General features: G+C 36.5%; 1 protein-coding gene across 3 annotated transcripts in view; it reads right to left on the bottom strand.

The window, feature by feature from the left end:
- KCNT2 (potassium sodium-activated channel subfamily T member 2) overlaps positions 1-21509 on the bottom strand; it is a 377107-nt gene that overhangs the window by 150933 nt on the left and 204665 nt on the right. For all 3 annotated transcript variants that reach the window (XM_059048725.2, XM_059048889.2, XM_067027514.1), the window contains exon 13: positions 1057-1165. In XM_059048725.2, the coding sequence (XP_058904708.1) occupies positions 1057-1165 (109 nt within the window). The remainder of the gene's footprint in view (positions 1-1056; positions 1166-21509) is intronic.

Genomic DNA, 21509 nt, shown 5'->3' with positions numbered 1-21509 from the left:
AACCCTGGCACCATCTAAACCATTTAAATTCTCAGAATCTTTGGTTAGTACTTTAAAAAAAAATCTTCAAAACAGATTGTAAAATGCTGCCAAAGTTGAGACTCATTGCTTTAAGTTGTTTCCTACAGTTTTTTAGAAAAAAGTGATGTCATTAGAAGCAAGGTTAAAAGATAAGAGTCAGAGAAAATTGAAAAGCAATAATTTCATGATTCTCATCATTATTTTAAAATTTCTTAGTGTTTATAATGTTTCTTTTAAATATCATATACTAATAGGTAAGCATTTAAGGTATGTGAATACATCTTGTGAAGGACATACATTTTGCAAATGCATACTTAAGATGATTTACATTTTAACGACTTTTGAAGGTTTAGACCATTAAGGTGAAATTTTATAAAAATGGTTCTTATATTTGAAAAAAAAAAGTATATAAATTACTGTCTGGATCAAAATCAATTCCTACAGAAGCACTTAAGACAAAAATAAAGTACCATTTTACTGTTCCATTTTCTAACAGTTTAAAGTATAATGTCTTGTGGATAATTATTTTAAAAGCAGTGCCTGAATGAAAAGTTCACATGTATCTTGTTCTTGAATTGTTTTCAAAATCTACCCCCAAATTAAGTCTATTTAAAATACTTGAATATATTATATTATTCTATTCCGTGGTAAATTTATATGTATATAAAATGATCTAGAGCAAAGTATTGTCTATCTATATGTAAACATAAGTATAAATTTATACATATAACATTTGAAACCTGTGTCTATATTATGTACTCAACTAACCTCTGCTAATCTATTCAAGCTTACTAACGTATCCAGCAAGTTTGGTTACTAAAATCACCAAATTACATAAAAAAGTAAAAATTCACCACAAAGATTCACATTTTAAAGTGAATAAATCCTCATAACAAGTAGATGATAAAAAGGAAATTCTTCTGTTCTACAGAAACATGAATGTAATAAGTTACCACTAACTTCGGAGACATAACTCTTACAATCAAAATGGGAATTTGAGGCAATTCAAAGGATCTCATTCGAGGCCAAACTTACCAGCAAATTTGATATGGAATTTATTTTCAGGCTTTAAGATCTGGACATACAAAGGGCAATTTGGAGCAAAATCTTTTACAGCCCATGCTCTCAAAATTGTTTGGTGGTCCTGAAATGATAAAAATTAAAATATCATGAGATAAACTGAAAATTTTATAATATATTGAGTAAAAATCATCAGTCAGTGTGTGAAACGGTCATATCTACAGTTTAAAATTAAGCATATGAAATCATTCATTGTGAGGTCTTACTATTCAAGATAGTTATTATTTCTATAAAAGAGATCAACAATACCTAATTCAATTGGTAGTAATTATCAACACTTAGGAAATTAGCAGAGATTAAGAGGGAGATCTCTTGACAACCTTAAAAATAATTTTCCCAGAAAATACTTGAGGGGCAGAAACCTTCAGAAATGCAGCACAACTGTTTGTAATAACAGCTTCCATGGGAAAAAAATATGGACATAAAGTAATTTTAACATAGTTAGAAAGATTGGTAAAAGGGGAATGCCTGCAGCGACCATTTGTGAGGAGAACACATTAGTTTACGTTTTATATGACAGTAAAGATAAAAGGATTTTGACTGTGTGTGTGTGTGTGTGTGTGTGTGTGTGTGTGTGTGTGTTGGAAGACTAATAACTTTCATATATTTAAAAAAATAACAGAAAAATGATCTTTTAAAAAACATGCTAAGACTGAGAAAGGCAGTGAAAATCAGGTTTACCATGAAATTTTACACATAGTGTCACCCCATAAATTATTACTTAATTAACTGAATAAATCAAAGCAAATTACAGCCGTCCCTCAGTTTCCAGGACTCTCCGTGGATAATAAAATATGAGGATGCTCGGGGCTTCCCTGGTGGCACGGTGGTTGAGAGTCCGCCTGCCGATGCAGGGGACGTGGGTTCGTGCCCCGGTCCGGGAAGATCCCACGTGCCGCGGAGCGTCTGGGCCCATGAGCCGTGGCCGCTGAGCCTGCGCGTCCGGAGCCTGTGCTCCACAACGGGAGAGGCCACAACAGTGAGAGGCCCGCGTACCAGAAAAAAAAAAAAAAAAAAAAAATGAGGATGCTCAAGTCGCTCATATAAAATAGCATAGTACTGGGGACTTTCCTGATGGCACAGCAGTTAAGAATCCGCCTGCCAATGCAGGGAACACAGGTTCGATCTATGGTCTGGGAAGATCCCACGCGCTGCGGAGCAACTAAGCCTGCAAGCCACAACTACTGAGTCCACGTGCCACAACTACTGAAGCCCATGTGCCTAGAGCCTGTGCTCTGCAACAAGAGAAGGCACCACAATGAGAAGCCCGCGAACCGCAATGAAGAGTAGCCCCTGCTCACTGCAACTAGAGACAGCCCGCAGGCAGCAACAGACCCAACGCAGCCAAAAATAAATAAATACAATAAATAAATTTATTAAAAAAATAAAATGGCATAGTATTTGCATATAACCTATGTACCTCCTCCCATATACCTTGAATCATCTCTAGATTACTTATAATATTTAATACAATGTAAATATGATGTTAATAGTTGCTGGCAGGCAGTAAATTCAAGTTTTACTTTTTGAAAATCTCTGGCATTGTTTTTCAAATATTTTTGATCCAGAGGTGGTTGAATCTGAGGATGCAAAACCCTCAGATACAAAGGGACAACTGTATTGGAGAAATTTGCTCTTCAGCTACATTTATTTATTTACTTTTTCATCGAAGTATAGTTGATACACAATGTTATATAAGTTACAGGTGTGCAATATAGTGATTCACAATTTTTAAAGGTTATACTCCATCTATAGTTATTATAAAACATTGGCTATATTCCCTGTGTTGTACAGCTTATCTTATACATAATAGTTTGTACCTCTTAATCCCCTACCCCACTATTGCCCTCCCCCTCCCCCTCTCCCCACTGGTAACCACCAGGTTTGTTCTCAATAGATGGTAGTCTGTTTCTTTTTTGTTATATTCACTAGTTTGTTGTATTATTTAGATTCCACATATAATGATATCATACAGCATTTGTCTCTGTCTGACTTATTTCACTGAGCATAATACCCTCCAAGTCCATCCATGTTGCTGCAAATGGCAAATTTTCACTCCTTTTTATGGCTGAGTAATATTCCATTGTATATATGTACCACATCTTCTTTATCTTTTCATCTGTGATGGACACTTAGGTTGCTTCTATATCTTTGCAATTGTAAATAATGCTCCTATGAACAGTGGGGTGCATGTATCATTTTGAATTAGTGTTTTAGTTCTTTTTTTCAGACATATAACCAGGAGTGGAACTGCTGGGTCATATGGTAGTTCTATTTTTAGTTTTTTGAGAAACTTCCATACTGTTTTCCACAGTGGCTGCACCAATTTACTTTCCCACCAAGAGTGTACGAGCGTTCCCTTTTTTCCACACCCTCACCAACATTTCTTATTTTTGTTCTTTTTGATAATAGCTATTCTGACAGGTGTGAGTGATATCTCATTGTGGTTTTGATTTGCATTTCCCTGGTGATTAGTGATATTGAGCATCTTTTCATGTTCCTGAGGGCTATCTGCATGTCCTCTAGCCACAGAAATCAGAGAAGAAAACAAAATAAAAGAACTCCAAATTGGAAAGGAAGAAGTAAAACTGTCAATGTTTGCAGATAACATGATACTATACATAGAAAATCAAAGATGCCACCAGAAAACTACTAGCGTTCATTGATGAATTTGGTAAAATTGCAGTATACAAAATTAATATACAGAAATCTGTTGCTTTTCTATACACTAACAACAAAATTTCAGGGAGAGAAATTAAGGAAATAATCCCATTTACCATCGCAGCAAAAGGAATAAAATATCTAGGAATAAGGGGGTAAAAGACCTGTACTCTGAAAACTATAAGACATTGATGAAAGAAACTGAAGACCACACAAACGGATGGAAAGACATATTGTGTTCTTGGACTGGAAGAATTAACATTGTTAAAATGACCGTACTCCCCTAAGTAATCTACAGATTCACTGCAATCCCTATCAAAATACCAATGGCATTTTTAACATATCTGGAATAAATAACCTTAATATATGTATGGAAACACAAATGACCCCAAATGTCCAAAACTGTCTTGAGGTATAAGAACAGAACTGGAGGAATCACACTCCCTGACTTCAGACAATACTACAAAGCTAATCAAAACAGTATGGTACTGGCACAAAAACAGACACATAGATCAATGGAACAGAATAGAGAGCCCAGAAATAAACTCACATATGTATGGTCAATTAATCTACAACAAAGGAGACAAGAATATACAATGGATAAAAGACAGTCTCTTCAATAAGTGGTGCTGGGAAAACTGAACAGTTACATGTAAAAGAATGAAATTAAAACATTCTCTACCACCATACACAAAAATAAGCTCAAAATGGATTAAATACCTAACTGTTAGACAAGAGACCATAACACTCCTAGAGGAAAACAAAGGCAGAGTACTCTTTGACATAAATTGTAGCAATATTATTTTGGATCCATCTCCTAAAGCAAACGAAATAAAACCAAAAATAAACAAATGGGACGTAGGTAAACTTAAAAACTTTTGCACAGTAAAGGAAACCATCACCAAAGTGAAAAGACAATATACAGAATGGGAGAAAATATTTGCAAATGATATGACCAAAAAGGGTTAATATCCAAAATATATAAACAGTTCACACAACTCAACATCAAAAACCAAACAACCTGAATAAAAAATGGACAGAAGACCTGAATAGATATGTTTCCAAAGAGGACATGCAAATACCTAATACATTTTAACAAAGAAAGCAAAAATATGTTCTAGTGTAGCTCTGTCCATGTAATAGCCACTAGCCAAATGTGACTGTTTAAACTTAAATTTAGTAAAATTAATTAAAATTAAGAATTCAATTCTTTATCACACTAGCTACATGTCAAGAGTTCAAAGCAACATGCAGCAAATTCAAAGCTATTTTGGATAGTGGAGATATAGAATATAGAGCATTTTCATCATCACAGAAAGTTTTATTTGGTAATACTATTAGGAAAAAGGAGGATTAAAAATACAGGTAGCTCTGAGGGACTACAGTGCAGAAAGAAGAAACTGTTGTCAATGGTTTGTAACTTTAAGTTGCATGAAAGTTAATGAAGAGTAAACCAGAATTTTTTACGTGAACAGTGTCTGTCTTCCGAAACATAACAACGAGCCTCAGATGGTGTGATAGTTAATTTTATCTATCAACTTGACCAGGTCACAGGGTGCCCAGGTATTTGGTTAAACATTGCTCTGGCTGACTGGGAAATACCAGAATATGGAGAGGCAGAGAAGAGAAACCACAGACTGTGTGTAAAAATTTACACAACATCAGCTGACCCCTGAACCGTACATGCATGGGGCCAAATAAAAGCAACCTGAACTAAGATCTGAATCACTGCCAACTGCAAGGGTGATAGAGTTTTCCTTTTGAGTTGGATCAAATTAACCGCTTTCTAAAACAAGAACATCAATACTCTTGGAGGAATACAAGAGAATCCAAGCCTTCGCCACAAAGCACAATAAACAGAAAACAATGCAAAATTACTGAATATGTGAAATGGCAGAAAAATGTGACCTATTTTCATAGGAAACAAACAAATGAAACAATACCCAATAGCTGCTAGCCTCTAGATGATCTCGATGTTAAAATGATCAGACAAGGATAAAAGCAGCTCCTATAACTAAGATCAGTGAGGTAAAGGAAAATAATGCTTGTAATAAACAGAGGAAAAAAATCAGTAGAGTAATAGAAAATACTTTAAAAATTAAACAGAAAACTAAAATATCTGAAAAATATTCACTGGGTGGACTTTGAGATAGAATGGAAATGACAGAGGAAAGAGTCAGTGAACTTGATCACAGATCAATAGAATTTATCCAATTTGAAAAACAAAGAAAATAGGAATGGAAAAAGGAACAGAGTTCAGGGACTTTTGGAACAAATGTGAAAACATCTTAAGTAATGTAATTGGACTCCCAGGAAAGAAACAAAAGATAAATTAAAGCAGAAAATTATTTGAAGAAATAATGGTCAGAAACCTCCCAGTTTTATGAAAGACACAAATTTACAAGTTTAAGGAGTTCAGCAAATCCCAAATTATGTACACAAAATTGTAGTCAAACTGTTGAAAACTCAAACATAAAGATACTATCTCGAAAGCAGCCAAAGAAAAACAGTCATAAGACCAAGGACTCTCATCAAAATCATGGAAACCAGGTGACAATGAGACAATAGCCTAAAGTTCAGAATGATGAAACAAAACAAAAAAACTGTGAAACCAGCATTTTATATATAGAGAAAAATCCTTCAAAGAGGTGAAATAAAGGACTTTTCTAATAATAAAATCTAACAAAATGTGTTGCCATCAAAATCATACTACAAGAAAAGTGTAAGAAACTCCTTCAAGCTAAAGGGAAATGATACCCGAAGGAAAGTTAGAACTTCAGAAACCAAAGAAGAGTATTAGAAATGGTTACCATTAGAATGAATAGAAAAGATTATTTTCCTCTTAATTTCTCAAAAATATATGTCTGTCTAAAGCAAAATTTATAGAATTGCCTGTGGGGTTCCAAATTTATGAAGATAACTGACATCTGACAATTACAACATAAAGGACAGCAGAAGAGGAATAAAGGCAAAGTATCTCATTTTAAAAAGTGGTATAATATTAACATGAATTAGACTATAAAAAGTTAGTGAAGTGTATTGTAGTCCCTAAAAAATATTCAAAAGGTATTTCTAAAAAGCCAATAAGTATATTAAACTCAAATTCCAAAAAAATTCAAATAATTTTTAAAAAGTAGAAAAGAGGAAACAGAGGAACAAAAATCAGTGGGAAAAAATAGAAAACAATTTAGACTTACAGCCAACCACAAGAATGATGATATTAAACGTTAATGGACTAAACATACTAAAACATAAAGAATATCAAAAGGACAAAAGAAGTAAGACCCATCTATGAGCTATTAAGAAGAGATGCATTTTAAATATAAAGTTACTGATAGGATAAATGAAGAAGATAATAACACGAAAGCAAACAACACAATTTAAAAATGGGCAAAAGATCTGAACAGACAGACATCTCATCAAAAGCATGTGCGTATCGAGCATATTAAGCACTGTTAAGAGCCGGGACAGCTTCCTGAAACGGGTGAAGGAAAACGATCAGGAAAAGAAGGAAGCCAAAGAGAAAGGCACTTGGGTTCAGCTGAAGCGCCAGCCTGCTCCGCCCAGAGAAGCACACTCGGTGAGAACCAATGGAAAGGAGCCTGAACTGTTGGAGCCCATTCCCTATGAATTCATGGCATGATGGGTGTAAAGAAAATAAAAGACCTGGACTGTAAAAAAAAAAAAAAAAAAAAAAAAAAAAAAAAAAAAAGCGTGCATAGATGACACACAGGCATATGTAAAGATGCTCCACATGTTATGTTGTTAGGAATTGCGAGTTAAAACAACAATGAAATACCACAACACACCTACTAGAGTGACTAAAATCTCAAACAGTGACAACACCAAATGCTGGTGAGGATGCGGAGTAGCAGAAGTCTCATTCATTGCTGGGGGAAACGCAAGATGGCACAGGCACTTGGGAAGCCAGTCTGCAGTTCGCAGCAGCACTATTTACAAAAGCCAAGATGTGGAAGCAACCTAAATGTCCACTGACAGATGAATGGATAAAGAAGATATGGTTTTTTTTATATATAACCATAAGTCTGTTCTCTATGTCATCACATCTGTATACACACACATACACACACACACACACACACACACGTATATATATATATAGTGGGAATTTGGGGTTAGCAGATGCAAACTACTATATATAGAATGGATAAACAATAAAGCAATATATAGCACAGGGAACTATATTCCACATCCTGTGATAAACCATAATGGAAAAGAATATAAAAAGGAATGTATATATATGTATAACTGAATCACTTTGCTGTACAGCAGAAATTAACACAACATTGTGAATCAATAAATATACCTCAATAAAAAAAGATGTGGTATACATATACACAATACAATATTACTCAGCCATAAAAAAGGATGAAATAATGCCATTTGAAGCAACATGGACGGACCTAGAGATTATCAGACGAAGTGAAGTAAGTCAGACAGAGAAAGACAAATATCATATGATATCGCTTATATGTGCAATCTAAAAGTATAATATACAAATGAACTTATTTACAAAACAGAAATAGACTCACAGACATACGAAACAAACTTATGGTTACCAAAGGGTATAGCAGGGGGAGGAGAGAGATAAATTAGGAGTTTGGGATTAACATATACACACTATTATATATAAACTAGATAAACAGCAAGGACCTACTGCATGGCACAGAGAATTATATTCATTATCTTGTAATAATCTACAATGAAAAAGAATCTGAAAAAGAATATATATGTATATGTGTATATACATATATGTGCATATATATGTATGTATGTATAACTGAATCACTTTGCTGTATACGCCTGAAACATTGTCTTTCATTACTCTCAGCATCAAGTCCAGACTTCTTAACAAGGCTTGCCAGACCTTTTACTTAACTGTCCCCAGACTACTTCCCCAGCCTTTGGACTCTTTATTCCAGTGACAAGGCATTCTCTCCTCCTGAGACTCCGGGATTTCCCACGTGGAACAATTTACCTGGAACCATTTGTTATTCACTCGAGGAAGTCCTTTCTTCGGACTGAAGTCCACGGTACTTGTTCCCACTGTATTCTGTCTCTGGCTGATCATACCATTAACCCCACATATTTTTTTTCAAGTTTATCCCCACTAAACTATAAGTGCCATGAAGTCCAGGGCCATGTCTATATTTTACTCACCCTAAGCACAACCCTAGCACCTAGCTTTCATTTGCATTTCACAGATGAATAAGAAAAACAATATTTATTTCATAGGGATATTGTGAGCATTCAGTGAAATAATATAAAGACCAGCAGACACATAGAAAGCATTTAGCAAATATTTCAGTTCAGCAGATGGGATGAAGTACGTATTGTACAGGCCCAGAAGCCTTCTCTGTTTCATTCATGCACAGGCCCTACCAAGACACAAGCAACATCTATGGCCCTGTGAGCGATGCATTGAGAAAAAAGGAAAAAAAATCAGTACACTATGGCATAAATTTCACATAAGGAACAGAAAATAAATATTTTCCTACTACAGGTAATAAAATTGGAACAGAAACAAGACTTTTAATTCATTCTTCTAAAAGTAGAGCATGAGATTAATTTTTTTTTAACTTTCCTTGCTGACAAACTAATCTTCAAAAAAGATACTCTATTTAATTTTAACCAAAAAGTAAAAGTGCCAACTGTACCAACTTTGGGTTAAGCAACCTATGATAATAAAGGAAGGTAGCATAGGGTATGTTTAGGGCATCCTAGTGTCCATTGCTACTGTGAAAACAGAACATTTCACCTATATTCAGTTCACCTAAAAATCAAATTGACCAAAATGTGTTCATAAAATTCAACTTTAATAATCTGAAGCATGTAAAAATTACTGTTGTCATGTTAAGGACCTAAAATAAATCACGGTATCTACTGCAGGTATTTTTTTTAACGGAACTCCAAATGACCATCAAGGAATTGAGACATTTCAAGCGAAATTTTATACATGGATTGTTTCGCTCTCCTCCATAAGAATTTGTAATTTTCATTACAGTCTCAAACAGAGTCTGTGACCCAGAAAATGGTAAGATATTGGTCTGGTCAAAGGTCACTTGCAACCCAATTTTCAATTTATAAAATAAATCTGTAGCCCTTAGAAATGATAGACTTATTTTTTTTACATGTTGAGCATGTTTTGCTAATTTATCTATTGGATACTTCTTTTGTAAGATGACACTAATTTATAAATTAAAACTGAATTATGAAACTTAATATTTGAAAATAAATATTTATAGGCAACTGAACAATGACAAAACATTTATACAAGAGAGTAAAAAGTCTGGCCACACACTGGATAACAAATCTTTCCTAGAAACACTCAAATGTGTTGTTTTATAAAAAATTCTTGTTAAATATAATCCTTGCCCAGAGAACAATTTACACACAGAAAAGCTTGTAAAGACTTTGCATTAGATTAGACTCAAAAGCACCTGAGTACATAGATCTGTTTTACTCACATTTCGGTTGTTATAAATTATAAGGTTAGATTACATATATAGATATCTATAATGTAAGGGATGAAATGCAATTCTGATACAAAGTATCTATAACATATATCATCTATAATTAGTTGGTCTAACTTTATGACTGAATTTAAAAACTACAAGATTTCATTGTAGTTAATTGTAATTGATATCTTCGGAGAAGCAGGCTTCAAATTTGATACATACTTATTATAAATACAAAAGTAATTCAGAATGCTCTTAAATAAAATACTTGAAAACAAAGCATATAACCAAAACCCTTAAGATACAAAAACATTAAAATACATTGCTGCCTTTTAGACTAAGAAACTATTAGAAAGCAAATGATCAGGGCCTCTAGTTTTAGTCAAACACCTATAGGCTCAGCAGTAGCTCGGTCTTCAAAAATGACTTGCACCAGAGGCAAGAATAATTAAAGAAGCTTTAGTCTTGCATTCTGGACTTTGGTATCAAAACTCATAGAGCTGTTAGCGTAATTTTATCTTCTTGCCATGTTTAAACAGAACAGTTTTTACATTATGTCTGGGACCTGTGAAAGAGAAAAACCCCAGGCCCAAAATGGCATCTCTGTGCTCAAGTCCATGATATACCAACCCTAGATGTAATACCTATTCTGCATTTTGACCTTTACCCGAAGTATAATCTTAATCAATCAGTTTGGAATTTTCTGGTCAGCACCGGTGAGGTAAGATGTCACGTGGGCCCTTCTCCAACCCCAGCAGAGGAAGAAGAGGTAATCTGCAAGGTAAACCCCTTGCTGATCTCCTGGCCCCAAAGATCCCTTTCTTTCTTTTGTAATGACCTCCTGGTCCCACCCTCCTTTCTAGAATATCCTTCCATTTTCTACCACCCCTCAGAGATCCCTTCTAGTTGCTAGATGGGATGCTGCCTGATTCATGGATCACCTATGAAAGCCAATTAGATCTTCAAATGTACTGGGTTGTATTTTGGTTTTGGACAGACTGAAAAATTATCTTGGATTCCAGTTTTAAGATTACTTGTACTCCCTTGCTCTTGACAATGACTTCTCAGGGACTGTAATCCTACCTTTGATTTCTGAGAGTATACTGATTCTCACAGATATCTACTGGCAAAAACCTGCCTGTCTGAATTTCTAGATATAATGTATTCTTAGAATGTTACCGGAAATTTTGGGACTGAGAAGCAAGTCAACTATAGTCAGTTCACATGTTTACTTTCTCTTTCCTTATACAGAATCTATTTTGGACGGTGCTTCTCAGAGCTGAAATCCCATACTGTTTTCTAGTTGGGCTAGAGTTCCAGCCACTTATTCAAAGCCCTGCATAGCGCCTTTGGCTTATTTAAATCCTCTCCCAGGTTCTGGAGGAATCTGCCCTGAACCCCAAATCCAATTCCAGACTGTAATCCTCTTGAGTCTCCTTCATTTATTTATTCTTCTCCACAAACTTATGACCACAGTGCTCAAAACTTCATAAAAATCATTGACAACTGTCAAATGAATAATAATGAAAGTGATTCATAAAAAGGCGAGGCTATCATGAAACTGTGTAACTGAAGTCCAGTGATGATCTGTCAAGAATTTACCAAAAGGTATTTCTGGACAGATTAAAACACAAATAATACCAGTGACCCCAGGGAGTCCTAGCAAGTTTAAAAGCCACGGTTTAAAATGCTGTGATTTTATGAATTGGCAAGAAAGATCTTTTTGAGAACGGGTTAACCATTAGATTGAATAAAAAGCAAAATAAAATTGCAAAACCTCTCTAAAGAGTTTAAGGTACATTTAACTAGGGAATAAAATAATAGAATGATTATGTATTACAGTGCTTTAATGCCCCAAATGGATCTGCTTAAAACAAAACAAACTTAAAAAAAAAAAAAGTTTAAATTGTGAAGGGTACCAGAATATGCAACCAACATATGCCTCTTTAGCATAAGGATTATTTTGAGCTGATTATTTTTGAGAAAAAACAGACACAGGAGGAGTTCTTAAATGAGAGTAGAATTTATCATTTTGTAAGGGCAATTTATATTCAAAAGGGAAATCTCCATTTGTAAGGATATCTCTCTCTTCGTACCAAATAAACCACAAGAAACTCTGTATCAGTTAAGGAAGGCTCCAGACTTAGATCTGCATAACAACCTTACCTTTCCTGATAGCCTCCCCAAACTAGCCTCCCCTCTCTCAACTCCTTTCTTTTGTCTTTAGTTGAAGATAGTATTTGAGGTGGTGGCTTGGACCCTTTGGGGGAGTTTTACTCAGTCTTCCTAGGTATCGCCCAGGTACACGTGAGTTATACACGTTATTAAGCTTTGGTTTGTTTTGCTCTCCTTAAGCACTCTTCCATCACAGGGGTTCTCAGCCACGGAAGGTATTGAGAGAAGGTTAAGGGAAGATTATTTTTCTTCCCCTGCAATTGCACACATTTAATTTCAGCTCTTTTCTCGTGCTCTCTGAAAGGGTCATCCAGGGAAATTACTGTCTGAGCGCTCAATGATTATTTGCATTCTACTCTAAGATCCCATATATTCCAAAATGCATGTAATAATCAGAAAAAATAAATAAATCTTTGATATTTAAGAGGAAAGCTGGGGATTCCCTGGTAGCTCAGTGGTTAAGAATCTGCCTGCCGATGCAGGGGACATGGGTTCGAGCCCTGGTCCCGGAAGACACCACATGCCGTGGAGCAACTAAGCCCGTGCGCCACAACAACTGAGCCTGTGCTCTAGAGCCCGTGAGCCACAACTACTGAGCCCGCGTGCCACAACTACTGAAGCCCACGCGCCTAGAGCCCATGCTCCGCAACAAGAGAAGCCACTGCAATGAGAAGCCCGTGCACCCCGACCAAGAGTAGCCCCCGCCCGCTGCAAGGAGAGAAAGCCCGCGCCCAGCAATGAAGACCCAATGCGGCAGAAAAAAAAAAAAAATTAATAAAATTAATTAATTTTTTTTTTTTTTTTAAAGAGGAAAGCTAACCATATGGTCTAAGATACAAGTTTTTCTGAGAGTTAGAATACCAAGTCTGTGCAGTTGGATGTCCAAGATGGCCTTAAAGTTCCCCCAGGCTTGACTTTCTGACAGGTTTCTGCAAAACTATAGGCCCCTGGCCTCCCTTTTCTTAGAGCACTTACTTTAGAAAACTTTCCACTATAAATTCTTTCTCTGTGCCTTTGAGATGTAAACCTTCTCCTGGCCTCTCACCAGATTTACAAGAGAGAAAAGTCTTTCTCAAGGGCCTGGAGGTCATCTCTTTGAAATGTGATTGTCAGAGGTGAGATCTTCCTGATCTCCAGTCTCTGCGGCCAGAAGACAGCTGAACGCTCACACACAGCGGTCCGCAAATACTGGCCTAATGACGATGCCCAAGCTCCCCAACGCAGGACATTTCCCCTGGCGCACCCCAGAGTGTACAAACCCTCCAGCCTTTGACTTCAGAGGAGTCGAGGGAGCTCAAGCTCTCTCCCTGAGGCAACTGCCTTTAATAGTCTTCCTTGCCTGTTTAACTCTGTCTGGTACAGTTTTTCTTTGACACAGAGTAGGGTATAAATACAAGGTCAGTGAGCTACTAGCCCTATATCCCTAGAAGATTAAATGAAATAGCTAACCTGAGCCTTGGTTTGCTAATCTACCAATTGGAGCTAGTAAGAACTTCCTTGCAGGATCGTCATGAGAAATACATCACATGCATAATATGTATAAATATATATAAGTAGTCTCTAGCCTGTAACTGATATTTAGTGATGGCTAATAAATGGGGGTGTTATTGTGTAGTTCTTTTCTCTTTTTATTCCTAAGAAGCAAGAAGTCTAAAAATCAGTAGTGCCAAAAAAGCTAAAAGAGAAAAGCGGACACTATTGGTTTTTTCAGAACCAGATCACTTTAAGTAAAAATTCATATGCCTAGTTCAGCTAAGAAAATCAAATTCTTTCACCACTGCAAAGAAAGGCTATCCAGAAGGTAAATCAGTTATGCTTCCTGCATTATAATGACTCAGAGAAGACACTTAGCTTTGAACAAATCTTTAAATTGAGCACATCTACTGACAGATTGAGTGAACAAGATGTTCAAAAGTAAAGTGTCTGAACCTTGGAAAACATATCACAATATAAGACACGCTCTTTCCGTCCTTTCACTGCCCCTGCAAAGATCAAAGAACGGCTGGCTGGGCGTAAACGCAAATAGATGATAAATAGGTCCTTCTTTAAATTCACAGTCCGTAATATCATCCAGGAGGTGGTCCTTGTCCAGGAATTCCACATCTGTCCAGTCCGTCCACTCCCCCACTATTTTAGAGAACTATTTCGTATCTTCTTCTCTCACCTCAAACCTCTACCATCTGACGATTTCAACTGCTATAAAAAATAATAATAATAATAAAAACCAACATAGAAACGGTAAGAGAAGGACTTCCATAGCTCTCTCTATCATATTTGACCATATACTTGTCTCTGGATCTATATAGCTTATCGTCCCTGTTTTTTAAAATACATGAGCATTTTACCCATTTATTTATCAAAGGAAAATCTTCCAATTTTCCTTTTCCTGCGTCGTTCATTTTACTCTCTCTGGTAGATCACTGCCTTTAGCATATAAGACTAGCTAAAAATTTTCCCACTTAGGAATATAAAATATGACACAAATGAATCTGTCTGTGAAACAGAAACCGAATCAGGGACGTAGAGAATAGATTGGTGGTTGCCAAGGGGAAGGGGGTGGGAGAGGGAAGGATTGGAAGTTTGGGATTAGCAGATGCAAACTATCATGTATAGGATGGCTAAACCACAAGGTCCTACTGTGGAGCACAGGGAACTGTATTCAATATCCTGTGATAAACCGTAATGGAAAAGAATATGGAAAAGAATCTATATATATGTATAACTGAATCACTTTGCTCTATAGCAGTAATTAACACAACATTGTAATTCAACTATACGTCGATAAAAAATAAATTTAAAAAAAAAGAAATGGAAAAAAATTTTCCCACTTAAACAAACGGGCAAATATTACCCACCAGTTGCTGTCCTATTTCTCTGCTCCTACTTACAGAAAGCACTTCTAAAGACTGTAATTGTTGCCTCCACTTCGTCTTTGCTATTCACTTTTTAAACTTCTTTTCTAATACAAGAATTAAAAACTATGAATCCCTCTTTAGGCACTACTTGAGCTGCATCCTACACATTTTAAAACGTTGCATTTTTCGTCACAATTCAATTAAAAGATTTCTAATTCTCCTTGTTATTTCATATTTTATCCATGGGTTAAAAATGTAAAATTTAATTTTTAAATATGTGGGTATTTTCTTGCTATAGTTTTATTATTGGTTTCTTATTAAATTATATTATGTTCAGAGAACATACTCTGCATGCTTTTTAATTCTTTTATCTTTTCTGTCATTTCTTTTATGGTCCAGCACAGGGTCCATCTTTGTGAATGTTCCAGATGCACTAGAAAAGAATGTGTATTCTGCAGTTGAGTGTAATGTTCCATATGGCAATAGATCTCATTGATGAAAATGAGTTCAAGTTTTTAATAACCTGAAGGATTTTCTATTTGTTCTATTAATTACTGAGAAATACTGAAATTTCTAACAATAATTGTACCTTTTTATGTTTCCTTTCTGTTCTGTTGTTTCATACTTCATAAATTTTGAGATTTTATTATAAGGTGCATACATACTTAGGAGAATTATGTCTTCTTCATGAATTAATCCTTTAATAAATATAAAATATTTCTCTTTATCTCTGTTAAAAGTTCCTGCCTTTGAGGTCTTCTTTATCTGTTTTATACGGCCATTCTAGCTTTGTATGACTAGTGCTCACATAGTATATCTTTTTCCATCCTCTTACTTTTTTTTTTTTTTTTTTTTTTTTTGCGATACGCGGGCTTCTCACTGTTGTGGCCTCTCCCGTTGCGGAGCACAGGCTCCGGATGCGCTGGCTCAGCGGCCACGGCTCACAAGCCCAGCCGCTCCGCGGCACGTGGGATCTTCCCGGACCGGGGCACGAACCCGTGTCCCCTGCATCGGCAGGCGGATTCTCAACCACTGCGCCACCAGGGAAGCCCCCATCCTCTTACTTTCAACCTAATTGTACGGTTTCCTTTTGAGTGAAATTTATGTGGGTAGTACTTCATTTGGTCTTTCTTTTACTTATCCAGTGTGAAGATCCCTACCATTCCATTGTGAATTTAGTCCATTCATATTCATAATTCACAGTTCTTGATATGGTTGGGTTTAAATTTACTATCTTGTTGTTTTCTACTTGTCCCATTTGGTTTTTGTTCTTTTCCTGCCTTTTTTCAGATTTCAGTAAATATTTTTAGTATACCATTTTGTCTTCTCTTTTACCATGGTCATTCTGTTTTATAACATAAATCTCCATCAAACTCTTCATTCAAATATGTAAAATGCAAGAATCTTATTACAGTATATTTCCACCATCCCTTTCCAATCTTTGTCATATTATTGCCATTAGTTTCACTTCTACATTTCTTACAGATTCCACTATTATTTTTTTTGCCTTAAACAATAAATTATGTTTAAAAATTTAAAGTCATTTATATTTACCTACATATTTACCATTTTTGCTCTCTATTTCTTCGTATAAATCTAAGTTCTCAGAAGATATCATTTCTTTTTGTTGAAGAACATTAACTTTTTAAACAATGTAGTCTGTTGCCAATAAATGCTCGTAGGTTTTGTTTGCATGAAAATGTTTTTATCATGGCTTCCTTTTAGTGAGATATTTTTACAAGAAAAGAAATAGTATATTGACCATTTTTCAAAGCACTCTAAAACATTGTCCAATTGTCTTCTGATTAAAATTGTTTATCCCTCTGTATGTAATGCATCTTATAGCTACCTAAGTTTATCTTATTGATTTTCAGAAATTACATTATTACTAGTTCCAAAGCAGTTTTTTTTGTTTGTTTGGTTTTTTTTTTTTTTTTTTTTTTTGTGGTACGCGGGCCTCTCACTGTTGTGGCCCCTCCCATTGCTGAGCACAGGCTCCGGACGCGCAGGCTCAGCGGCCATGGCTCACGGGCCCAGCCGCTCCGCGGCACGCGGGATCCTCCCGGACCGGGGCACGAACCCGTGTCCCCTGCATCGGCAGGCGGATTCCCAACCACTGCGCCACCAGGGAAGCCCCCAAAGCAGTTTTTTTAAGTAATCATACTTTAGATTTGTTTTATGAATCTGTGGTTTTATAATTTTTATCATAGTTGCAATAATTTCAGCCATTATTTCTCTATTTGTTTTCTGCCCAGAAGTGGAAACTTCCTCTCCATATATTCAACCACATCAGAGAACGTTGATTTCATCTTTTTCCAGAGGCAGACCTCCCTTCTTGCTTTCCCTTCTTGCTTTTGTCCCAGAATCTCCTTTAACCATAACCTTGGGAATTCCCTTTCCCTCCCCTGAGTTGTATTCTGTCTTCACTCACTCCCTAGTTTTGGTAAAACACAATCTCCCAGCAGCCTCCTGAGAACCGTGCATTTTGGAAACTTTCTAATATCTGTAAATATCTTTCTATCTTCTTACCTGTGGAGCCCTACATCAAGGACACCCCACGTCAAGGACACAGGACAAAAATTCTGGAATTAACCGAGCCCCCATTACAACTGTTGCCATGCACGCTCCTAATCTAAACTGGACAGCCCCCCAACTCCGTATTAGGTAAAATAATCATCATGTAGTAACCTTGGAGCATCCTGTCCAATCACCTAATGCCATCCTGCCAGCAAGAATTTTCTGTGTCTTGAGGCTATAAAAGTTGGCCACTGGCCCACAAAGGAGGTCGGCTCTCCCTGGTCTATCAGGAAGTCGGCCTGCTGTATTTGCAGCGCCCCTCACTAACTCTGCTCTTTCTTCTCCATAAACTCTCTTTTCTAAAATACTTCCAGTCTGGAAATTCTTCTTCCAACCCACGCTCAGACCACGACATTACTGAAGTTTTGCCAGGATACAGAATTCCAAGTGGAAAAGTACTTTCCCTCAGAATTTTGAAAGCCTTGACCCACTGTCTTCTGGCTTCTGGTATTACTGCTAAGTCTGAAAACATTCTGATTCTCCATCCTTGGTTTTGAGTGTTTGCTTCGACTTTACCTTCTCTTCATTTTCATTCTTTTCTTCTTCTTGGTCCTTCTCGTATCTCGATTTCTCTGGCAAGCATAACTTTCTTAGTCATTAATCTTTAATAAGTGGCCTCTCTCGATTTGACAGTTTCAGTCTGAGAAATTTGTTTTAATTTCTGGGGTTTATTAAAATTTTTATTTTGCTTTATATTTTTGCTAATAAGTTCCCCCATTTTCTAGACCTTGTTCCTTATATTCTTACTATATGGATATTGTTTCTTCCTGACTACTCCTTTAATTTTCTCTTGTTTTGACTCCTCTTTTCCATTATTTGGTTTTATTGTTCATTTTATTACTCTTCATTCTTTCAATGTCCTTAGATTTATCTTCTAAACATTTTATTTAATTTTTCATTTGTTACCTATATTTAATTTCCAGAAGCTCTTTTTGGTTCACTGAATGTTCTTTTTTGGCTTTGATTTGTCTTGTTCTATAGCCTACTATTCTTGTTTTATATAGGTATACTCCTCTCATCTTCTCAATTACTAAAAATAGGATATTTATTACATATTTTGAAATTTATTTATTCTCCCAGAATTCTATGGCGGTATTTGTGTTTTCCCTTAATTCCTCTTTTCTATATGCTTTTTGTATGTCTGTTACTTGGTTCCTTCTTTTTCTTGTTAGGAAATTCCTTAAATGTCTAGTGATCACTGTTTGAACATATGTAGGAGTGAAGTACTCAAAAGCTGTTTGGGACCTGAGTGAATGTAGGAAGCTTATTTTCACACCCTATGTACACACACACACACACACACACACACACACACACACACACACACGCTTGGCCAAGAATGCTTCCAGTCCTGATGTGTGTCTACCAACCAGTCTTGCTGCACCAACCAGCCCAATACCAAGGGAGCCCTGCTGGGTGTTCCTGGAGGGTCCTCACCCCACCATCTGGATCACACAGTAGCCTTAGCTGTCTCCACCATAAGTAGGCAGAGGAAACAGTCTCCTGCATTTCCTGTCCCCTAACCGCTTCAGTAACTGGCACTGACCTTCTCTGAAACTGCAAAGAATCAGAGGATTTCGCTTCCAATGCTTCATTCCCAGGGGGCATCAGTGGGTCAGGAGTCTCTGCCACAGGCTAATTTCCCACTCTTTCTTCCTGAGCAGCCAGGAAGTGTTTATTTCCGCCAAATTCACCAAAGAGTAAACCTATTTTCCCAGGATAGGGAAAGGGACCAGCCATGGATGTGTGGAGGGCTTCAGGGAATCTAACTGCTTCTCCTCCAGACTTTTAATCACTGTTCATATATTTAGTACCACTTATAACCCTACTTGCAGAGGCATCTGGTGCCTCTATTTCCTGCGACTTTTGAGGCTCCATTGCAAAAAAGAGCCTGCTTCTGATTTGTTTCCTCTCACAACTTAAATGTTACCTTCCTTCTGTCTGTTAAGTCAGTTACCACCCAGCCATCTGTTTTCTAGCTTCCAAACTTGTATTAAGGTCTCCTCGTCTACCATCTCCTTTGTCTTGATGAGTGAAGTCTTTTTATGCATTTCTTGTAAATTTGCTAGAGCGTCAGGAGGAAATGGAATGCATTTGTTTAATGGAAAGCTTCCGAATTAGCCTTGTAAAGGGTACTCTAAAAGACATTAGGTAATTATTTCCTAATGTTTACTCCCCCTTGTTACATAGATACTGGAAGACTGGAAGTATTTTGAAACTAAGCTGCCACTGGAGAGGCCCAAGATTCACAATTACATAAGTTAAATAATTATAGAAACATAAGGTAGAGGATGTTCAATTCCAGTTCACTTACTCAATAAATATGTTTGGAGCATCTAATGTGTGGAAACAATTAGGAAACCATTGCAATAGTGCGTAAGTGGACCCAGGAGAATCTGGTCTGAATTAAGACAGTTAACTGTGGAGAAGGAGGGGAGCAAGTGAATTTTAAAATATATATTTTTTAAAAAGAAATATTTTACAAACTTTGCAATCATTTGTTTGGTCTATGGCCTTGCATTAGTTTGCTAGGGCTGCAATAAAAAAGCACCACAATCAAAGTGGCTTAACGAAAATTTATTGTCTCATCGTCCTGGAGGCCAGAGTCCAAAATCAAGGTGTTGGTAAGGTTGGTTCCTCTTGAGGGCCGTGAGGGGAGTGTGTGTCCCAGGCCTCTCTCCTGGCTTAGAGAAGACTGTCTTAATGTGCATGTGGCATTCTCCCTGTTATCTGTCTGTCACCACATTTCCCTTTTTTTTTACAAGGACACAGCTCATATGGGACTAAGACCCACTCTAATAAACTCATTATAAGTTGATTATCTCTATTAAGACCTCATCGCCAAGTAAGTTCACATTATGAGGTACTGGAGGTTTGGACTTCAACACACGAGTGTTTTGAGGGACACAATTCAACACATAATATGCCTCTTCAAATGAAGGATGGGTAAGTTGGTTTAAAAATGAGTAAAACTTTTAGTTAAATTAGAGTGAGAACAGCACAAAGCCTGTCACTTTCAGGACTTGCAATTCTAAAGTAATGTACCAGAGCACACCTATTAGATGCTCCAGAAAAGTGCAAATCGTGTCCCTAAAAGACCCAGACATATTTTGCCTTTTCCCCAATCACGACAGAGGCCACCAAGCTTCTCATCTGTCTGTGTACCACAGTTATGACGACTACCGATGAACTTACTGGCTTAGAAACACAGGAGTCAACAGTACACCCTCAACATAGAATAATAAAGCACTTTTTAAAGGTAATAAAATTAAAATGCATTTAAAAAATAGAAGTTATAATTTGGTAAATTATAAGATTTAATTTAATTATGAGTTTATAGAACTTCAGACCTAAAAAATGTATCATGGAGCTCATATGAGCCAGAGATTTCCAACTTGGGAGGTGCTTCAAAATCACCTGGAGATCTTTTAAAAATACACAGCTTCCCAATCCCCACCCTGCATATCCTGAATAGAACTTTCACAAATGCATATTTTTTTAGAAACTCTCCAACTGATTTTATGCAGACTGCCTGATCCATCTGCCTTGTTTTTAAGTTGAGGAAATTGAGATCATTTGAACAAAATCACATAGCATAGGATATATTTAATTAAAAGTGATCTAGTTCTGTTTATATATGACTCATTTCATTTTGATCAAC

Source organism: Kogia breviceps, chromosome 1 (assembly GCF_026419965.1).
Source record: "Kogia breviceps isolate mKogBre1 chromosome 1, mKogBre1 haplotype 1, whole genome shotgun sequence".
NCBI classification, from domain to species: Eukaryota; Metazoa; Chordata; class Mammalia; order Artiodactyla; family Physeteridae; genus Kogia; species Kogia breviceps.
This window is presented reverse-complemented; position numbering and strand designations above follow the sequence as displayed.